The sequence below is a fragment of the Diaphorina citri genome, unplaced genomic scaffold (genome assembly GCF_000475195.1).
Source record: "Diaphorina citri unplaced genomic scaffold, Diaci psyllid genome assembly version 1.1 scaffold1636, whole genome shotgun sequence".
NCBI lineage: Eukaryota > Metazoa > Arthropoda > Insecta > Hemiptera > Psyllidae > Diaphorina > Diaphorina citri.
This window is the reverse complement of record NW_007379062.1, coordinates 8,232-30,184: the sequence shown is the minus strand read 5'-3', so window position 1 is coordinate 30,184 and position 21,953 is coordinate 8,232. Positions and strand designations below refer to the sequence as shown.

The window sequence follows — 21,953 nt, the reverse complement described above, 5'->3', positions numbered from 1 at the left end:
TGAAATTTTCAAAAAATTAACCAATCAGATCCTTTTTTTTTTAACATATACATCTCTTTATGACATCTCCCTTTTTAGTCCGTCCTTCCTTTATTATTACGATTGTAATAAAAAGGTATAAGGGACGGACTATTGTATTCGCTTCGGTGTCGTCTGTCTGTGTGTCTGTCTGTCCCCATAGAAGGACTTATCCAAACCTGGTCGACCTATATATCAAATTAAAGGTCTTTTTTACCAGAAACACAAAATTGGTGCAAATTTTGTCCAGAGAACCATAAAGCCAAAAAAACTGGTTTTGGGGGGATTTTTTTTTTTTTTTTTTTTTTTTTTTTTTTAAAAAAAAAAAAAAAAAAAAAAAAAAAAAAAAAAGATGAGTGTTCCACCGCCGTTTTTGTTACACAGGCTCGGATATTGCGAATCTTGCCCGGTAAGATTTAGATCCGTCCCTGCTTGAGAAAAGGTTTGAAAACTAGTCGTAGTAAACGTAGTACATAATATATTATGGTATGAGCAGAAAAGTGGTTTTCTCAATAGTCCGTAGGTAGTCAAGTGGTTTTCTGTATTTTCTAGGGCAGAATTTAAAGTACAAAGAAAATGTTCAAATCAGCCCATAAGTATGTATAACCCTCTTGTTGGGGATTTATCATTACACTGTTACCTGCACTCTCTCACCTACTCCATGAATGTAAAGATTTGATGATTCTTTGATGGAAATTCTCTCTACTTCTTCATCGCCTTTTTCCGTGTCCCGGGGTCGTAGTCCATTTGATTTGATGGAACATCTCTGAACAATAAAACCTTCCTGTCCCTTTCAGAGACGCTGCAATGATGTCCATCCGAAGAAAGATCATGGGACAAACACCGGCTCAAATCAAGGAAATCAAACAAGAAGACATCGATCTTCCCGTAACCGAGAAGGATTTCCGGGAAGCCATCGCAAGGTGTCGGAAATCGGTGACCGCTCACGATCTATCCAAATATGATTCCTGGATGAACGAGTTTGGCTCACACTAATCGTCTGAAAGACACCACGAAGTAGAGGCAGATGAAATCGCCTGAGGGTAGAAAGATGAGCTTCCAGATATTATATGAGGGATGGTTGTGAAAATGTGTCAACTAGTCCCCGCCCTCCCGTCCAGATATTGACCATGATCCAGATATTGACATGTTGCTTAACCTCCAATGTCCTGTTGGGGAAAAGATGTATCAAATGACTTCATAACCATTATTGTGTGTCAAACGTAGCTAAATTGCTGGCTTTAAATCTTCTGTGACTACTGCATCTCCTATTTCTCTGTACAACATCAACAGAGGTTTGTACATTTTAACCTTTTGCGGACAGATTCATGTGTCACATGAAATCATGGTTCCGCCATTATGGTAGGAGAAATATAACTTGAATCTGGCGATACGGTAGGATTCATGTCCAGCATGAAGCTACAGATTTACTCGCTACGGTCGGCTTGATTTTTACAGATAGGAGGCGTTACGGTAGGACGTGCCTAGGAACTTGTGTATCTTTTGCTCCTTTCAAATGCAGACTGAAAAGCCGGTGTTTGTTTATTATGATTCCAAAGCATTCGGAATTATAGTCCGAAGATTTCCGAAGAAGACAAAAAAAACCAGATGTTTCTATCTCAACTAGGAAAAAAAAGAAAATAAATTAAAAGCGAGGGAACAATTTCATGTGTGACATGAAGCCTACCACAAATCGCTTTTCGGAGGTTTCATGTCTCACATGAATCCTACCGTATTTGAAAAAAATGTTTTGTTTACGTCTGACTGTAACAACAACGCTTGAGTTTCATGTGGGACATGAATCCTACCGTAAGAGCGATTCTGGTGAAATTGATTCTGTACGCAAAAGGCTAAGATCTAGTGAAAAAGCGGTGTAAAGTGAGTAAGGCTGGTGTTTTACGGTCGAGTGTACTGGCGGGCGGAAAACACTGCCTTTACATCTCAAGCCAATAAATTATACCGGTATTACCAATATACCAATTTATTATGACGGTTTCACCGACGTATTATACCAATTTTCCACCGGTTTGAACGGTGCTTTAGGTCTGTTGAACCTCCTCATTTATTTGGGAGGGAGGTGGTACCTATGAAACAACATAATATCAGAAGGAACATTTTAATTTGATTACATTGACCACTTCTCTATTTTTTTTTTTTTTTTTTTTTTTTAAGAGGTTTGACAGAGGGAACTGTAACTCTAGGGTCTTATCGTCCCGAAATCGGAGAGAGAAGGAAGACAGGATAGGAGAAAGCCAGCCGTTCCGAGAACGAACATTATCCCATCAGGATAAAATCCGCCCCGGGCGGGAATCGAACCCGCGGCCTAGCGCTTACAAGGCAGACGTACTACCAACTAAGCTAACTAGGCTGGCTCTATGTAAGATTGTATTCGAGTGTTGAGTTTTGTTGTGAGCGCCACATGTACACATTAAAATACTCAAGACAAAAGTGTACCTAATATCCTTTGTCCCCCCCAAAATATTTGAGACCTTGGTTACGACTGCTAGGGTAAAGACACTATCCCAGCAATATAAACTAGGTATATTCTATTATCTATTCTATTCTGTTCTAATAGATTTCCCTCTAGGTATTCTCTTATCTTCTATTTCCCGTATTTCAGGTTTTCTCCAGCACATCGGTATGATGGCGAGGTTTGATAACATCCTGGGCAATGAAACCATTCACACGTTGGAATATCTAACCTCAGAGATCCGCTCCATATTCTGTCACTCTACCATGGTAGATAGAATAGCCGCCATGTTGAACTATTTCTTATTCCATCTGGTCGGACCTAAGATGAGAAACTTCAAGGTAAAACACCTACACTACAACATATTAATGAATTTATTTAATTTAGACATCAAGACGCTCGCCTGGTAAACAGGAGGGCGTGGGTTCGATCCCAGCCGAGGTATGGAATTTTATCCTCATCACCTCAGATTTGGATTTTTCCCAACTTTTTACATAGGAATCGACCATTTATTTATAATTTTTACCCATTTGCAACTGCTCCATTCCCAACACGGTCGAAGTTTTTTCGGTCGTTCTTGGAGCTTGACGTTCGGGTTGCACTCAGCCTCGTGAGGATAATTAGGTAGCTACTGTGAGGAGCGACCAGTGGCGGCATTACCAGTGTAAGAAGATTATTGAACTATGGAAATTGATTGCAAAGGAGCACTTAGTAGGTATTAGGGCATGTTGTGATATTCACAAAAGTACCACAAAGAATTTGAGATTTGATTTGATTTGTTCGTTTGTTTGTTTTTTTTTTTTCCCCCAAGTTTCAATTTGTGCTTTTGCATCAATTTCTTATTTAATTTATTTTTCAAGCGAAAACTCAAACTAAATATCTCTACCTCCCCTTATTATTATTTCTCTCTCTCCCTCCCTCCCTCCCTCCTCTATTTAGCGCGTATTGGAGGCGCGAGTCTGATTCCTGATCTGCGCCGCGTGGCTGTGCTAGTAGAGAAGCTTGGCGCGCAACTACAATCAGATGAAGCGCTACTCGCAGGCGCGCCTGACGAATATCTAGACCCTATCATGAATACTATTATGCTAGAACCTGTTACTCTACCATCCTCACGACAAACACTTGATAAATCTACCATAGCCAGGTACGTAGCCAAAACCAAATGTCAACCCAAAGCAATCACCCATAGCCAGGTACGTAGCCAAAACCAAATGTCAACCCAAAGCAATCACCCAGCACCCTAGTTAGAGTTGATTGAGAGGCTGACGGTCTGTACACGTGAAAAGGTGAAGAAAAAGGTGAGGGACGATTTAAGTAACAGAGATGTTTCTTTGGTTAAGTGCTTAACTCTATCACATAAAGCCCAACCCGAGACCCGAGGCCTAGGTGTAGGGGTGAACAACCCTAAAGGATGGGTTAAGCCTCTACACTCTACCTCTCAAGCATCTACATGACTTATGTAGTAATGTGCATGGTGATGGAAATTAGTGCCCTACACGCCTTACACTTGACTTTAGACCACGCTACATCACTGAATTCACCCTAGTTAGAGTTGATTGAGAGGCTGACGGTCTGTACACGGGAAAAGGTGAAGAAACAGGAGAGGGCCGATTTAAGTAACAGGGATGTTTCTTTGGTCAAGTGCTTAACTCCATACACATAAAGCCCAACCTGAGACCCGAGGCCTAGGTGTAGGGGTGAACAACCCTAAAGGATGGGCTAAGCCTATGCGAATCTACGAATCTTGACTAAGAAAGTACGTGCTATTCAACTATTTTTCTTTTTTTTTTTTTCTTTTTCTTTTTATGTAAAATAAATGGTAATTTTTTAAGAGGTTAGATAGAAGGGAACTGTAACTGCTAAGGTCTTATCGTCCCGAAATTGACAAAGACAAGGAAGACAGGATAGAAGAAAACCAGCCGATTCGAGAACGAATCTCAACTGTTTAGGATTAAAACCGCCCCAGGCGGGAATCGAATCTACGGTTTAACGCTTACAAGGATTCTGACAGTTGTTGAGAGAAGCTGTACAACTTTTCACTATATATTGTACCAAAAAGGACATTTAGCTAAGTCACCTGATCCAAATGAAATGCATTTCAACATAACAATAAAATACTTTGTGGCTTAGTACTAAGTTTGTACCAAGTCAACATGATACTGTTGTGGTAAAAACTTTCACACTTTACAAAAGTTGTGGGTATTTTCTGGGATAACTAACTGTTATGCAAGTTGCTTGATTCATATCAATGAAGGAGGCTTTAGTGATGAATATGAATTATAATATTACTCAACCTCTACAACTACCTGAAAATGGCTACTTTCCCTATCACGTATAATATCTCTAGTAGCGCGGTCAAACTTTCTTGACTTGGTGGGGCAGAGCACTACCGCACTCCTTAATACATATAAACTTACTCTTCTCTTCAAAAATTTGAGTGCTCTCTTATCCTTGGACACTTTCAACAATTCCATAGCTCTCTTCTCATAAGGGGCATGTCCGCACACTTCACGCACCAAGTCACGGGTGAATTTGGTGTTCTTGGTTTGGATCTGAAAAGAGGAAGACAGTGAATTAAAGCTTGTTGTTGACTTAAAAAATGTTTTCAAGTTTTACAGAAGACTTTCTACTGGTATATAAGATATCTACTTGCATTAGATCCTTACATTACAAGGGGTATGCAATTGAAATAGAAACCCCTTTCCCCCCAGGTACCTCTAGAAAAGTCCCTTAAATTTTACAAAACTAAAGTTGAGTAAAAAAAAAGAGTGTTTCACAGCCGTTTTTATTTAGTAGCAATGAAACAACTGCTACATTAGACACATGAGGCCTGTGTCATAGCATGCCCATCCCGTAGTGTGCCTCTCATCAGATGGGCAAGAAGAGACACAATACTTCCCATTTAGGTACTGGGTCAACACAAGAACACCAGAAAGTAACCCGTTGAAATATTTGCAATCAAAAAACAAGTACAAATTTTTGTCGATAGTGGGATTTGAACCAAAGACCTTCTGCATGGCAAGCAAGCGCGTTACCACTGGGCCAACCGTGCTATATCATGTTTTTTTTTTCTTCGTCTTCTTCTTCTTCTTCCAAATGTGCTGTAGGCAATGTAATTTAAGAGAGTGTTCCCAATTACTCACAAAACAATTTACTTCTAAATGACCAGTGGGAACAGGCTACAGAATATCTAATAAATTCCTTATTTTAACCATATAAGGAACTTACCCCCTTCAGTCTGGATGGTCTCATTTTGACAATTCGAGGCGAATACAATAGTCCGTCCCTTATACCTTTTTATTACTATTGTAATAATAAAGGAAGGACGGACTAAAAAGTGGTTTTTAGCCCATGGTCTGTACGTAACGTACGTACGTAACGTACGTACGTAACGTACGTACGTAGTAACGTACGTAACGTACGTACTACAGGTTTAAATGGGAAAAAGTAGAAAGTTGTGAACAAAATATCTCAAGAACGGTTTGTCATAGAGAAATGAAATTTGGTATGCTATCCCGGTTGCGAGGGAGTTGGCCCATTTGATCTTGGTATTTCTGTGTCCCTTCTTGAGACCTACAGCTAACTCGTATCTTGGAGCCATTTTGGACTGTACTCCTGAAATAAGAGCAAAGATGATGGTGAAAAGGTACAATCTACTCTTCTTGGTTGATTAACAAGTAACTTACCCATACATCTAAATCTAGCCCCATGTAACCTATTTTTTTCTCTCTCTCTCTCTCTCTCTCTCTTGTTCTTAAGTTAGTACGTAAGTTTGACTTGTGTTTTAAAATTTTGTGCAAAATTTATAAACTTTAAATAAATATTTTTTTTTTTAGACCTTTTCATGCAATTCTGCCTGGTCAGAAGATCAAAGCCTATCAACATGGAACTATCACTGCAGATCTTGGTGTTGAGTTTATGATAGTGAACATTAATGGTTCTTTTAGAGATATCTAGTTTCTCATAGGAACCATTACCTGGATGGGCTTGTATTTAACGCTTTACAATAATTCCACTACCTTAGAGCTAGATGACAGGTTTCCTAGAGCTCATTTTAACCGAATTGGCAAGGAATTCACGCGGAATCGAATGGTGAAACTTTTAGAACTGTCCAACTTAATGTAATAGAAAGTCGTGTGATGTTCACACCAGATTTTTTTTTTTTTTAAATGAAGAAAGTGTATAATATGCCGGGGCGGAAATTCTCTAACCAAACTTTTCCCGTTGTTGGACAGGCATGGAAAAGAATGTGCCTTGAAGTAATGCCAAAGTGGTTCCGAGGTACAATCAATCAAGCTTCATTGATGCCTCGGAACGGCTGGCTTTCTCCTATCCTGTCTTCCTCTCTCTTCGATTTTGGGACGATAAGACCTTAGCAGTTACAGTTCCTTCTGTCAAACCTCTTCATAAAAAAATCATTGAAGCCAATGGTTGTTAACTTTAAGGATTAAATTCCATCCAAACAGATTTCTACCACCTTGGGCTAGTATTTTAAAAGGTACCTACAGTCATTTTTTTTTTTTTCCTACGCTAAGCGGGATTTATCGTATAGTTTTGGTTTTCAGACATTTACTAAGTGACCAGACCGATCCGTTCAACCGATCTCCCCTCACGATGGAACAAGTGATACCCAACACACAACTCCAGACTCAAATACAAGACTGGATACGACAATGCAGACAGAAATCACTCGCCAGTAAGTCAGCAGACACGACGAGTAAGTCAGGAGAGACAGAAAGTGAATCAGCACGGAGTCCAGATCATTCAGCATCACAAACGTCAAGCTCAGATGGAAGGGAAATCCAAAGTGAATCAGAAGCAGCAAGTAAACCGGAAGACACACAAAGTCAGTCAGCACTGGCAGCAGATCCAAATTCAATACCACCATCATCTGCGAGTGATGAATCTAAATAAAATTCAATTTCTGTGACAACTTTTTTTCCCCGTTTTTATGTCCTGAAAGAGGTCTTGGAATAATGTTTCACATCTACATAGGTAGCTAACATTCGGCCATGAGGTAATTTGAATGAACTGGATATTAGAATAGGGTGCTACAGACGAGATAATTATGTTAATGCGATGAGGGTGTTTTACTAGGGTATACTTACCAAAAGTTGACCTAATATTGCTTGCATGGTTGGCTATTAATAGTTCTGGTGACGTAAAATATTAAGTCCAATTTTTATAAAGCTTTTTTTTTGTTTGAAGATGTGAAGTGTGAAACAGTTTTGTGCAATAATAGAGAAACTTTAAGAACGTGAATTATAGAATTAGCTACATACCTTCCTTTTATGTTTAGGAAATTATTTTGTACGGTTGTACATGTTACAAGACGTTTAATCTGAAGGACAAGGGTTCGAAGTCCCAAAAGCCACTTTTTTTATCCTCATAATTAATGAGATATTTGTTTAACAGTTCACCTGAAATTACCACCTCGTTTCTTAGACTTGTCACTCATTTAAATCCCTGCCACACTCGGCGTTGCTTAATTTCAGTCATCCATTTTCCAATAGGAAATAGGTGTACCATCCAATATTCCAGAGAGTCTGGGATAACCAATGTTTAAAATTTTAATGTAACTTTATATTATTGTAAATTAATAGGTACCTTATTTTGTTTCGAATACATTTGTTTAATTAAATATGGTTTATTTACACATGGACAAAATTCACTTTGTTTGTTATTCCCCCTACTTTTTGAAGGAGGTTTGATAGTAGACCGCGTTTTACGACCTAATCTAAAACCTCCTCTACCTAAAAAACCGACCCTTGCATAGAAGGCACTCAACATGAAACTGTAGAACCAAGGACAAATAAAATAAAAATAGGTAATTCAAACACAAAGTAGATTTTATAATACAAACAAATAAGAAAGAAAGGGGTGTTATATTTCTTCAATATGTCAATAACAAAATCAAAGTTGGAATATTGAACTTGTCAACTCCATTCCCACTTGTGATGAGTTTCATCCAATTTTCCTCGAATTTCCTGTAGGCAATGTAATTTAAATGAGATTGTTCTCACTACACACGACACGATTTATTTCCGAACAAGTGGGGACGGGCTCTTAATACACACAGTAGGTAGGTATACATATTAACCCATTCAGGCCATAACAGAGTCTTCTGTTTCGACATGTTTCATGTTATGATTGAACAATTGCTGCTTGATCATCTGAGCCATTAACCCATGTATGCACTCGATAGTAGTCTTGCAACAATCCTTGGTAGCCTTCATGAGTTTGGTCTCGGGTCTTCGCTCCTGGGATTCAGATATGAGGAAGTTACGAACCAGCGCGCTCTCCGCTTGCTCCAATTTGTCTGAGAGATCGCACATTTGACCTGTGGGGAAATCAGAATGAATTGGTTAGTAAGAAGTGAAGGTTAGATCATATTATTCCTGACTGGTTTATAAATTTATCAATGTATGTAGTAAGTTCAAGACAAGCAAGTTTGATTCCTGCATCCTGCCTCAGGTGAAATTTCGGGATAATGAGTCCTCTGTTGTTCATGTTACCTGCATCAAACCTCTTGGGAAAAAAATCAAAGACAAGTCATATTTTCTTGAAAACTTTGACCAATTCAGCCTAACGAATCTGTACCAAATTTTAGTTGATTTCTATTATAATTATCTAAGTAACACAAGCTTTACCTGTTAGATAATCAGCATTAGTTAGCAGACTGGATGAGCTGAGAGTATTGACCCAGTATTTATTCCATAGGGAATCAAGGAGACGTCTATCCAGAGATGATTTGAAATAAGACACATCTAGTGAGTAGTATTGTTTACAGTGTACACCGAAATCTTCAATCTTGTTCAGGGGGATGGTTTGATATTCAGATGGTTCCTCATTGGCTGGTTTGTAACCCTGTAAGAAATGAAAGGAACAATTGTTAGGGATTATAATCTTTCAGGTTTAGGTATGAACATTAGTATTAAAGCATCATGATAAAGTGTAACTGTATGCACACACAAAATTAAATCATTATGAACTTCTTTTTTTTTTTTTTAGGAAGAGGATAAAAGTAGCCAGCTTTGCTAGCTTGTAGGGTAGCACTTCTGCCTTGTAAGGGTTAGGTTGTGGGTTCAATTCCCACCCAGGCAAACTTTATCCTACACAAGGTTTGTTCTTAGAACACCTGGCTTTTTCCCCATCTCCTGTCCTCATTCTCACCTCGATTTTGGTAAGACCTAAATGGTCAAAGTAAGACCTAAATGGTCAGTAAGACCTAAATGGTCAAAGTTCACCGTACCATAAAGAATCTGCTCTACTCACTTTTGTAAAATTTTTTTTTTTTTTTTTAACATTTACATCTCTTTATTTCATAATACAATATATATAGATACATAACAAATTTTGAATACGCAAACTTTATCCTAAACAAGGTTTGTTCTTAGAACACCTGGCTTTTTCCCCATCTCCTGTCCTCATTCTCACCTCAATTTTGGGACAGTAAGACCTAAATGGTCAAAGTTCACCCTGCCAGAATCTGCTCTACTCACCTTTGGATAGGTACGGAAAGATCCCAGACACACTTTGCCTGCTGAGATGGTTCTCACTGGATCAATGACAATGGCAACAAATGGCTCCTGGAAGTTCTGATTCAACATTTGCGTAGACACATCAATACCACTCAACCAACATCCGTAGCCTGGGTGACTGTGATACCAACCAATAGCATTCTCCAAACGACCCACCTGATGAAAAACAAAAATTGAAAAAAATATTGAAATGTTCTTCCAAAACAGCTTTTGTAACTTGGAATTTTCTTTTCATTTTGTTTCAAAAATCTAGTTTAGAGGGAGGACATTGTCACTATAAATATTCTTTTTCATTCCACCAAAATCATTTGATCTTACCTTTTGTTTCAAAAATCTAGTTTAGAGGGAGGACATTGTCACTATAAATATTCTTTTTCATTCCACCAAAATCATTTGATCTTACCTACTTATAACAATGCCTGGCCCTATTATTGACACTGCTCACCCTTCCTCCCTCCACCAAGAAATGTGACATCAGAGTTGATGGAATAACTTCCTTATGTCTTACCTCTTTGGCAGCTTCAATATAGGCAGTCATATATTCATAGGCCTGTGCTTGAGCATTGACTCGGGTTTCCGTGCCTTCAACAGGGAGGGCAAATGCATCCATGACAATCATACTGTTAGCATCTATCTTGCCGAGAAGCAAACCCATCACTTCTAGAGTGCCACCAGAACGAGCATGCATCACCATCTTCAATAGTGCCAGAGCAGAGATTTTGATGTCCTTGAAGAAATGTGGGCTGGGGGAAAATAAAAAAAAAAATTAGATAATTTGTTTAACATCAAAATTTTTGTAGCCAAAACCAAATGTCAGCCCAAAGCAATCACACCAGGACTGATTGAGAGGCTGACTAACAATGCCTGGCCCTATTATTGACACTGCTCACCCTTCCTCCCTCCACCAAGAAATGTGACATCAGAGTTAATGGAATAACTTCCTGATGTCTTACCTCTTTGGCAGCTTCAATATAGGCAGTCATATATTCATAGGCCTGTGCTTGAGCATTGACTCGGGTTTCTGTGCCTTCGACGGGGAGGGCAAATGCATCCATGACAATCATACTGTTAGCATCTATCTTGCCGAGAAGCAAACCCATCACTTCCAGAGTGCCACCAGAACGAGCATGCATCACCATCTTCAATAGCGCCAGAGCAGAGATTTTGATGTCCTTGAAGAAATGTGGGCTGGGGGAAAATAAAAAAGGAATTAGATAATTTGTTAAACATCAAAATTTTTGTAGCCAAAACCAAATGTCAGCTCAAAGCAATCACACCAGGACTGATTGAGAGGCTGACAAAAAAACAGTGACCCTGTCTGACAAAAGTACATAATAGCTATGAGGTTTTCTTGGCAAATGGATTCTCTAGTAATTTTCCAATATAACAAATGAATCATTAGGTACCAAACTACCAATATGTATAAAAGCATACATTATTATCTTACTCTTTTTCCCAGGGTTTGGCAGCAATCATGTCCTGCTGTCTTTTCCTATCATATTTGAATATTTCATCCGTAGCACTCAATGTCTCTATATTGTTCTCCATAATCCATGTTTTCTGTGCAATCTGTGAGTCTTCTGACATTTTGGAAGTTGACGGTACAACCGAGGATGAGGAAGATGTTGATGAGCTGGCTGCCATTCTGAAAATGATAGATTTCAACAAGAATTTTACCATAGTTGACAACCGAGGATGAGGAAGATGTTGACGAGCTGGCTGCCATTCTGAAAATGATAGATTTCAACAAGAATTTTACCATAGTTGTACCTTCATCCTAACATTTGATCATGTTGTTGATACAGGTATCCAGGCTGAATTAAAAATCTTTACTGTAAAAATACCAAGATTTCCTCAATCAACTTTGGCACCCACATCAAGTGCCTTTAGGGGAAACTAAGGTAGGACACCACAGATGAGGGGCTGAGGTTTACTTGTCTCATTGTAAGTAACTCTATGTTGGCCATTCAAACAACTTTAGGACCTTGTCACATCTGTATTAAGTAGTTGCACAGAACCCTAAAGTTGATATCAACATGAGACTGCACCATAGTTGTACCTTTATCCTAACTTTTGCATCATGTTGTTGATACAGGTATCCAGGCTGAATTAGAAATCTTTACTGTAAAAATACTAATATTTCCTCAATCAACTTTGGCACCCACATCAAGTGCCTTTAGGGGAAACTAAGATAGGACACCACAGATGAGGGGCTGAGGTTTACTTGTCTCATTGTAACTCTATGTTGGCCATTCAAACAACTTTAGGACCTTGTCACATCTGTATTATGTAGTTGCACAGAACCCTAAAGTTGATATCAACATGAGACTGCAGGTGACCTAGCTTTTACCGACCGACTTCAGATGTTCAACTTACGTGAGGGATCAAAGGAAAATCTTCAAAGAGAAGGGAAACCGGATTCACTCTTCCCAGTAACTTTGCATGGACCAGAGACTTCAGAACAAGGATATTGTCAATCAGAGACCAGGGAACAATTCTTTCACTGGTCAGATATTTGGCTAACTTGTCTGAAACGGAAGAGTTCAGAGTACACTCCGAATAGGTACAAAAGAAAAAACTTGGAAAAGTTGGCAAAAATCCTGAAAATCCTGGAATGGTAAATGGTAGGAAAATCGGAAAACTTTTGTTTTGTTTTGATTTTTTTTTCAAATCTTTCGGACGTGCTCGACTTTTTTCCGAACACAATTTTTGTTCCCTACTTCTTTTACAAAATCATGGCGGTAAATTTGAATTTAAAATTTTTGATAAATTCAAAAATCGTAAAAAAGTGAGAAAAGAGATAAGAAAATCTTCTTTTAATTCTTTCTTCAAAAGATAAGATCCAGAGATGTAGTGTTTTTATTGAATTATCTTATTCAGCACAGCACGAAAATCTTGTTGCTGAACTCACACAGCTATCAAAAACCTAGGACCAAACTAACAGATCTATAGGAGAAAAAGGTAAAATACTGTTATGTACCATCTAATGCTATTATTATCTGGTATTCTCTGAAAGTAGGTCTCTCAGAGTCAGACAGTCACAGCACAAATGGGGAAAAAAATCTTCAGACTATCTGAGAAACATAGGACATAAGTTACACTTATGATTATTTCCATCCTCCACTTGCCAAGTTGACAACAAACTACCCAGCTACCATACTCACATTGATCTTACCCAGCCAGAGTAGACCTGTGACAATCCAGCATCAAATGAAAGATCCTTGGATAGATGGTCACCTATCCAAGTATGAACCACACAAAACATTGCTTAACATTAGTGAAAAAATAAGACCTGACATTGTTGTGTCCAACAACCCATGAAGGCTAATTTATCGTATGTGAATTTAAAAAGCAAACTTTGTCACACCCTAAAATGAAAGATCCTTGGATAGATGGTCACCTATCCAAGTATGAACCACACAAAACATTGCTTAACATTAGTGAAAAAATGAGACCTGACATTGTTGTGTCCAACAACCCATGAAGGCTATAATTTATCATATGTGAATTTAAAAAGCAAACTTTGAATCCAAGTATGAACCACACAAAACATTGCTTAACATTAGTGAAAAAATAAGACCTGACATTGTTGTGTCCAACAACCCATGAAGGCTATAATTTATCATATGTGAATTTAAAAAGCAAACTTTGTACTTTTTTAGAATGAACTTATAAAAAATGTAACTTTCTTTTCTTTCAGATGATACCATTAATCAAACAGACTTCCAGACTCAACTTTGAACACTCATTGAAATACTGCACAACAGTTAATACAAACACCAAGAAGTCTCCCAAACCACCAAGAGTGAGCACTAAAATAACCACACCTAAATTACCGAAGGAATATATTGAGGTAAGATGATTATGTAGCTTGCTCCATTTGGTTTTAGAACAATAACACAAATAGAAGCTCATCCCTAGCCAGTAGCCTAAGTTAGCTTAGAGTAGCACACCTGCCTTGTAAGCACTAGGTCATCGGTTTGATTTCTGCCTGGGTTAGACTTTATCCTAACCAGAAGAGGTTTGTTATTGTTATTAAGATGTTTGTTCTTGGAAATCTCACCCCACTGGTTTTACAACAGGTAATTTTTGATCCATTCAAAGTTAACCAAAATGTTTTCCCTGAACCTAGTCCAAACTGAAGCCATATTGGAGTTGAGTTAGGTATAGGTTCAATGGTAGAAGTATCACCTTCAAATTTATGAAATTTAATGTTGTCTACATTTTGTTTGCTTCAAGACAGTGAGGAATGTCACAGGAATTCATGTGGGCACATCAGGAGTAAGTTGGGCTCTGCTCAACCTAAGCCATGAGAACAAACATTATCTTGTTGATTGGAATCATCATGCATTTCCTCCCAACACACAGAAGCTTCACATCTATGAACTGTGTAAGCTGGTGAGTCACATATCTTTCTCTTTCCAATTTATTTTTAAAATCATTCAAATTCTACCTTAAAGAAAGTAACTGTTTCAATAGTAAAGTCAGACATTGATACCTTTTGCTGTTCAACAGGGGAGGTTTAAGGTTTAAAAAAGTCCCATCTAGATACCAACAGGCTCCATCTTGCCTATTTTCAGTGACCCATCTCTTTTGGAAGTACATCTATGAACTGTGTAAGCTGGTGAGTCACATATCTTTCCCTTTCCAATTTATTTTTAAAATCATTCAAGTTCTACCTTAAAAAAAATCTGGTGTGAACATCACACGACTTTCTATTACATTTGAGTATCGAAATTTTGGAAGTTGGTTCTGAGCTTCTCAGTCACACCAAAAAGTCCATCCTAATGCACCAATCAGCAAACAGTCTTTATGGTAACCATTATCTAACACTCAACACAAATGATTTTTCTTTTTTTTTTTTTCAGATATTCGAAGTTCAGAACACATTACCAGAGAGTGATATTTATGTAACAGAAAGCTTGAATCCTGTGATTAGAACTAATACAAATCCTGTGCAACACGGTGCGTTGGAACTAATAGCACAGCTACAGTCTATGCTGTGTGTAGCACTTAGCCAACCAGGTAGGTGTATCTGGTATTGAATGAGTGAAGTGATTTCCAATGCTATAACTTGAGCTAAAAAAAACCTTTACTTTTTTCCCTTCTTGAACAGGGAATACCTAAATTTGACGAAACTGTTTGAAACACAGGATAAATTTTATTAGCATTGGTCACCGATTAGGCCCTTTGAAAGTTCTGTAAGGAGGACCTTTGTCTTGCGGTAGGATCGGTTTAGCTTCTACAAATCTGCGATAACTCCCGAACTGTTAACCCGATTTTAGTGAATATTATTGCACTTTTACACACAAAGGATTTTTATTCCTTAGTTTTTCCGATCTCATTGAAAAATCGCAGACTCAACAGAAGTAACTCATTGGTAAAACAATCTCTCCCTACAGGTTCAAATCTAATCGACACCCCGAAGCTTGTATTCCTCAAGAACCGTCTGACAGCCAAGATATTCAATCTTCTCATTAAATCCGAATGCATTACATCTCGGCACATCATTGAGAATATTGTACAGAGTCAAACTCTATCCGACAGCGAGTTTTACGCAGATAGCAATGAGAGTTACGCCGTGAAGAATGAGATTTACGCCCAGAAGGATGAGATTTACGCAGACCAATCGCGAGTAAGTCCCGAGCGATCCCCGCCAAGCATTGTGAACGAAGGTTTGAGTGTGGGGAAGCAGAGGAACTTTCACACCCGTATTATAATCGAACCTGAGTGTATTGGTAACTACGATAGGAACCGGGGGTACTCGCAGGAAAGTATGGCCATATCTCTACTGTACGCGATATGTTTGAGTGATTTGATCATCAGTCCGAATCCATCCCTGCTCGAGAGACTCTACACATCACCCGCCGACCAGTCCTGATCCTGAGTACTGACCTTACTCAACGAAAGAAGTAAGTTGGAACTGTCTGTATACAAATATTGGGGACACGGTAGGAGACCAGACATTGTTTCTGAGCGTCCAAGGGGGTTTTAAACACCTAATCCTTCCAACACCGTGAGATAGGTGACATGCCTATCTCATGGACACGAAAAGCAAGCAAGCAAGTTGGAACTTTATGGTCTTATCTGACATTATTTTATGTCTTGCGTTTTCAATGAGATTTGAATCTAAATTGTCCTCAAGGCCGAGTGCATGCTGAAATGGAGGGATCTGACTTGAGTCCCGACTGTGATATCCGAGTTGCGTCCGTCCGATTTGGGTCTCATTTCTGAAATTTATCATCCGAGTTGCGTCCCTGAGCTACCTGAGCTAGAACTATGTACTTTATATACTTATCCTAGTTTGAAGGTATACATTTAGTACAGGGTGACAAAAAAATACTGTACGCAGCATTTTTTCAGCTTTCATCATGTAGGTGCATACAATCGATAAGGTTAAAAATTCAACTGTACTTGTTCAGAAGTTACGTCAATGGAATGTTCCTATAAAAGGAGCTGTCACAATATGAGCAGTGACCAGTGTTATTATAGGGTTAGGTTAAACACAAAAGACAAGTACAAAAATAATAGAAATAGCGTTCATGCTCAAAGTTTGTTCCTATAGAATAGAGAAGTTATAGTATACAGTATAGGTACAGTTATCTTTGGTCACCCTGTTCGTTATATACTTATTTATTTACTTTATGGTCTCAAGTATATATATAGGTTCAATCTCAGGTACCGGGGACGCAACTCGGATGACCTTTTTTTGAGTTGGGACCCAAATCGGATGATTTGAGATTCTCGGACTCATCTGGTGTTCCTCCGCTGAAATAGTAGCACCTGTCGTCCCAGATGTTCACCTGTCTAGATACCGACCACGTACAACGTTGCTTATCCGAAGTATTCAGCGTGCTATTGCTGTTGGCTATACGTAAGGCCAGACTGCCAGAGTAATGAGTATACGTACCTTCTGACTTCCTCTTAAAAGGAAGAGACTGACATTATTATTATTATTATTATTAATTAATATTTTTGTATGGGCGAACCCTGGGATGGTCGCATGGTAATATGATACTTTATGTTATAATTTTATTTCCTAGTCATTTTCATTCTACGAGTATGTCATCGTATGTTCTCACGTGTTTTGGTGCATAGGTCTGTAGGTACCTACTTAGGGTGGGAATTTATTATCACCCTAATATCCAAAATGTCTTCCTCACGTTCTCCTCCTCCTCCTCCTCCTCCTCCTCCTCCTCCTCCTCCTCCTCCTCTTTCTCTTTTCTCCCTCCTTCTTCTTCATTCTCTTTCTCCTTCTTCTCCTCCTCATCCTCATTTCTCTTTCCTTTTTCATCTCTTTCTCCTTTTCCTCTTCTTTCTTCTTCTTCATCTCTTTCTCCTTTTCCTCTTCTTCTTTCTTCTTCTTCATCTCTTTCTCCTTTTCCTCTTCTTCTTTCTTCTTCTTCATCTCTTTCTCCTTTTCCTCTTCTTCTTTCTTCTTCTTCATCTCTTTCTCCTTTTCCTCTTCTTCTTTCTTCTTCTTCATCTCTTTCTCCTTTTCCTCTTCTTCTTTCTTCTTCTTCATCTCTTTCTCCTTTTCCTCTTCTTCTTTCTTCTTCTTCATCTCTTTCTCCTTCTCCTCTTCCGCCGCCTTCATCTCTTTCTTCATCATCTAATTATCACATCACCCTTGTGATTCCCTGTCATGTTTGAACATCACTAATTCACTAATGTGGTAATGTGTTTATCCCTTATGTCAAGTTTATTGTTTTTAGAACATAGCCAAGTAGCAGACACTGTTTTAAAAGAAAATAAAAGATAACTCCTCCCTCTTCTGCTCATCTGAAAAATATCTTCTTTCTCTTTATTTTTATTCAATCAGTTTTAAAATGTCTCATTTGAAATTTAGATTCGTTGACTCCGCCCTGTACCTACAACTTCATCATTACTGTATAGGTACAGTTATTTTTGGTCACCCTGTTCGTTATATACTTATTTATTTACTTTATGGTCTCAAGTATAAATGTAGGTTCAATCTCAGGTACCGGGGACGCAACTCGGATGACCTTTTTTTGAGTTGGGACCCAAATCGGATGATTTGAGATTCTCGGACTCATCTGGTGTTCCTCCGCTGAAATAGTAGCACCTGTCGTCCCAGATGTTCACCCGTCTAGATACCGACCACGTACAACGTTGCTTATCCGAAGTATTCAGCGTCCTATTGCTGCTGGCTATACGTAAGGCCAGACTGCCAGAGTAATGAGTATACACGTACCTTCTGACTTCCTCTTAAAAGGAAGAGACTGACATTATTATTATTATTATTATTAATTAATATTTTTGTATGGGCGAACCCTGGGATGGTCGCATGGTAATATGATACTTTATGTTATAATTTTATTTCCTAGTCATTTTCATTCTACGAGTATGTCATCGTATGTTCTCACGTGTTTTGGTGCATAGGTCTGTAGGTACCTACTTAGGGTGGGAATTTATTATCACCCTAATATCCAAAATGTTTAATCCTACCCTTCCTCATTCTTATTATTATTATTATTATTATTATTATTATTATTATTATTATTATTATTATTATTATTATTATTATTAATTAATATTTTTGTATGGGAATCGAACCTGGGATGGTCGCATGGTAATATGATACTTTATGTTATAATTTTATTTCCTAGTCATTTTCGTTCTACGAGTATGTCATCGTATGTTCTCACGTGTTTTGGTGCATAGGTCTGTAGGTACCTACTTAGGGTGGAAATTTATTATCACCCTATTATCCAAAATGTCTAATCCTATCCTTCCTCATTCTCCTCCTTATCTCCTTCTGGTCTTCCTTCATCTCTTTTTCCTCCTTCTTCTCTTTCTCTTTTCTCCCTCCTTCTTCTTCATTCTCTTTCTCCTTCTTCTCCTCCTCATCCTCATTTCTCTTTCCTTTTTCATCTCTTTCTCCTTTTCCTCTTCTTTCTTCTTCTTCATCTCTTTCTCCTTCTCCTCTTCCGCCGCCTTCATCTCTTTCTTCATCATCTAATTATCACATCACCCTTGTGATTCCCTGTCATGTTTGAACATCACTAATTCACTAATGTGGTAATGTGTTTATCCCTTAGGTATGTCAAGTTTATTGTTTTTAGAACATAGCCAAGTAGCAGACACTGTTTTAAAAGAAAATAAAAGATAACTCCTCCCTCTTCTGCTCATCCGAAAAATATCTTCTTTCTTTTTATTTTTATTCAATCAGATTTAAAATGTCTCGTTTGAAATTTAGAATCGTTGACTCCGCCTCGTACCTACAACTTCATCATTGCATGAAGTTTCTAAGGAGCGCCAAACGTTTGGGTAAATGTAAATGATGACCCATTTTATTTCAATCATTTGTGCTTATCATTATTCATCAAGTTTTTCGTTTATCTCTGTGCTAAAATTTAATAATATTAATAAATTAATGCTCAAATGAAATACCTACAAGAAGAGATTAGTGATGCTAAAATAAATACAAGATGTGTAAATAACTAAATAGCGCGACCATCTTTCAACATGATACACTGTTTTCCCCTACCCATTCCAACATAAAACTCTAAACTTACCAAATAATTCCATCTCCTTTTTCTATTTTTTTCCTTCTTTTTTACGTACGAATTGATACCTAACCTTTTCCTCTCAAGGTAGGAACCCAACTTTGACTTTAGATACGTATTTGCTGGAACATAAATACCTAAGTACAAGAAAAGAATCTGCCAAAGTTGAACAATGCCAAAGAAAGTCGCTAGTCTTAAACCTAAAACGGTCAAACCTAGAAAATCTAAATCATCCAATACGCAATTAAACGTTTGTTCAAATACCAATCCCTGTAAATATACTTTAAGTACATTAACCGATCCGTTACCTATAAATGACCGTTACAATTCAAATATTGACCGTTATAATTCAAACAGTGACCGTTACAATTCAAATATTGACCGTTACAATTCAAGTAGTGACCGTTATAATTCAAACAGTGACCGTTACAATACAAATATTGACCGTTACTTTTCAAATAACGACCGTTATTTTTCAAATGATAACACATCAGAGGAAGAGGATGGTTTATTGAAACCTGTACAAAGGAATGCTGCTAATGCTAGAGAGAGAGCGAGGATGCGGATTCTATCCAAGGCGTTTTTCCGACTCAAAACTACATTACCTTGGGTAAGTACCTACTGGAAAGATGTTGAGAATAAATATTGTTAGATGAATTATTTTTATTTCATTTATAAAAGTCTGGTAAGTAGTACCTATACTGGTACCTAGACTACCTAAGTACCTATGTAGTAGATATGTTCCAAATACAAAGATTTCCCTGTGTAGTTTAACATCCGTGGCCTAGTGGGTTTCGGGTTCTGTGCTTGGAGTTCAGGGTGCAATGATGCAATCAGCCTCGTGACGACAATCGAGTAGCGTCTAGCCTCGGCTCTGTGCTTGGAGTTCAGGGTGCAATGATGCAATCAGCCTCGTGACGACAATCGAGTAGCGTCTAGCCTCGGCTCTGTGGTTGGAGTTGAGGGTGCAATGATGCAATCAGCCTCGTGACGACAATCGAGTAGCGTCTAGCCTCGGCTCTGTGGTTGGAGTTGAGGGTGCAATGATGCAATCAGCCTCGTGACGACAATCGAGTAGCGTCTAGCCTCGGCTTAAAGTTACTTTTTCGGAGTTTTGACCTCAGATTTGGATTTTTCACAACTTTTTACGTAGGAATCGACCTTTTATTAAAAATATTTTCTCAATTGCCACTCCTCCATTCCCGGCGGGGTCGAAGTTTTTTCGGCTCTGTGGTTTGAGTTGAGGGTGCCCTCAGCCTCGTGACGACAATCGAGTAGCGTCTAGCCTCGGCTCTGTGGTTGGAGTTGAGGGTGCAATGATGCAATCAGCCTCGTGACGACAATCGAGTAGCGTCTAGCCTCGGCTCTGTGGTTGGAGCTGAGGGTGCACTCAGCCTCGTGACGACAATCGAGTGGCGTCTAGCCCTAGCGAGCTTGGAAGGTTCCGCATCTACCTTGTAAGCTCTAGCCTAGGTTACGGGTTCAGATAAGGTTCGTTCTCGGAACTGCTGGCTTTCTCCTGTCGACCTATCCTGTAGTAGGTCTCTCGATAAGACCTTAGCAGTTACAGTTCCCTCTATCAAAACTATTTTATCATTCCTTTTTTTCCCTATTGTATGTTCTTTCAGGTTCCTAAAGACACCAAGTTGAGTAAGCTAGATACATTGAGATTAGCCACCAGTTACATATTGCATTTGAAAATGTTACTCTCTCAACAGCAAGATGATCCTAGTCACACCCATAAAGAACAATGGACACAGGTGCTCAACGTGGTAAGTTTTTTTTTTTTTTTTTTTTTTTTTTTTTGTGAAGAGGTTTGATAGAGGGAACTGTAACTGCTAAGGTCCTTTCGTCCCGAAAACGAAGAGAGAAGGAAGACAGGATAAGAGAAAGCAAGCCGTTCCGAGAACGAAACTTATCCGTGTAGGATAAAATTCGCCCCAGTCTGGAATCGAGCTTGGTAGCTAGTAGCTAGCGTTAACAAGGGAGGCTTACAAGTTTAAGCAAGGTCGAGCTTGGTTAGCATCTGGACGGGTAGGTAACCGTCTGGACAGTTACGTACTCCCTTAGCAGTCAAAGAGGATGCCGAAGCCAGTCTAGTTATACTTCATCCAGATCAATGTGACAGCAATGAGTCATCAACCCAAAATGAAGATTGCAGGAAATCCTTACATTGTTGCAATTCAGGTAAAGGTCTATTTTTGATAAACTCTCTCTTCTAAAATGCAGAGGTAGCTCTAAGTTCAGAGGTTGGATTCCAGAACAGGTAAGGTGGATATCGCCTTACCTGACTTTGTTTCACTGTCGGAGGAAGCACTGTGCAATATACCTTCCCCTTTTAGAGATTTCTACCATTGCACATGTGACATGTTTGGCAACAATGCCTATATTTTT

The 21,953-nt window shown here is 38.6% G+C and overlaps 4 protein-coding genes across 5 annotated transcripts in view; 3 read left to right on the top strand and 1 right to left on the bottom strand.

Moving 5' to 3' along the window:
• LOC113470504 (ubiquitin conjugation factor E4 A-like) overlaps nucleotides 1-8,150 on the top strand; it is a 29,465-nt gene extending 21,315 nt beyond the window's left edge. The window contains exons 17-20 of the mRNA XM_026828996.1: nucleotides 816-1,003; nucleotides 2,639-2,829; nucleotides 3,349-3,632; nucleotides 7,054-8,150. Of these exons, the coding sequence (XP_026684797.1) occupies nucleotides 816-1,003; nucleotides 2,639-2,829; nucleotides 3,349-3,632; nucleotides 7,054-7,402 (1,012 nt within the window). The 3' untranslated portion in view covers nucleotides 7,403-8,150. The remainder of the gene's footprint in view (nucleotides 1-815; nucleotides 1,004-2,638; nucleotides 2,830-3,348; nucleotides 3,633-7,053) is intronic.
• Nucleotides 8,151-8,540: 390 nt separating this feature from the next.
• Nucleotides 8,541-12,656, bottom strand: LOC103516665 (COP9 signalosome complex subunit 5). Of its 2 annotated transcripts, none has more exons than XM_008481647.3 (6): nucleotides 12,406-12,656; nucleotides 11,477-11,674; nucleotides 10,983-11,217; nucleotides 9,991-10,185; nucleotides 9,139-9,355; nucleotides 8,541-8,828 (listed from the first exon to the last, which is right to left on the bottom strand). In XM_008481647.3, exons 2-6 carry the CDS (start codon nucleotides 11,671-11,673, stop codon nucleotides 8,593-8,595), a joined length of 1,080 nt encoding a protein of 359 aa, XP_008479869.1. In that variant the 5' UTR covers nucleotide 11,674; nucleotides 12,406-12,656; the 3' UTR covers nucleotides 8,541-8,592. The 2 variants fall into 2 exon arrangements, with proteins under 2 accessions (XP_008479869.1, XP_017302642.1); XM_017447153.2 differs by lacking the exon at nucleotides 10,983-11,217 and adding an exon at nucleotides 10,538-10,772 and having other exon boundaries at nucleotides 12,406-12,655.
• A 161-nt stretch (nucleotides 12,657-12,817) lies between these two features.
• LOC103516664 lies at nucleotides 12,818-16,277 on the top strand. Its single transcript, XM_008481646.2, has 5 exons — nucleotides 12,818-12,990; nucleotides 13,730-13,882; nucleotides 14,269-14,427; nucleotides 14,898-15,054; nucleotides 15,432-16,277. The coding sequence occupies exons 2-5, from the start codon at nucleotides 13,730-13,732 to the stop codon at nucleotides 15,908-15,910; spliced, it is 948 nt and encodes a 315-aa protein (XP_008479868.1). The 5' UTR covers nucleotides 12,818-12,990; the 3' UTR covers nucleotides 15,911-16,277.
• Nucleotides 16,278-19,731: 3,454 nt separating this feature from the next.
• LOC103516666 (transcription factor 21-like) overlaps nucleotides 19,732-21,953 on the top strand; it is a 3,775-nt gene continuing 1,553 nt past the window's right edge. Inside the window, exons 1-2 of the mRNA XM_008481648.2 lie at nucleotides 19,732-20,169; nucleotides 21,188-21,331. Coding sequence (XP_008479870.1) covers nucleotides 19,732-20,169; nucleotides 21,188-21,331 — 582 coding nt within the window. The remainder of the gene's footprint in view (nucleotides 20,170-21,187; nucleotides 21,332-21,953) is intronic.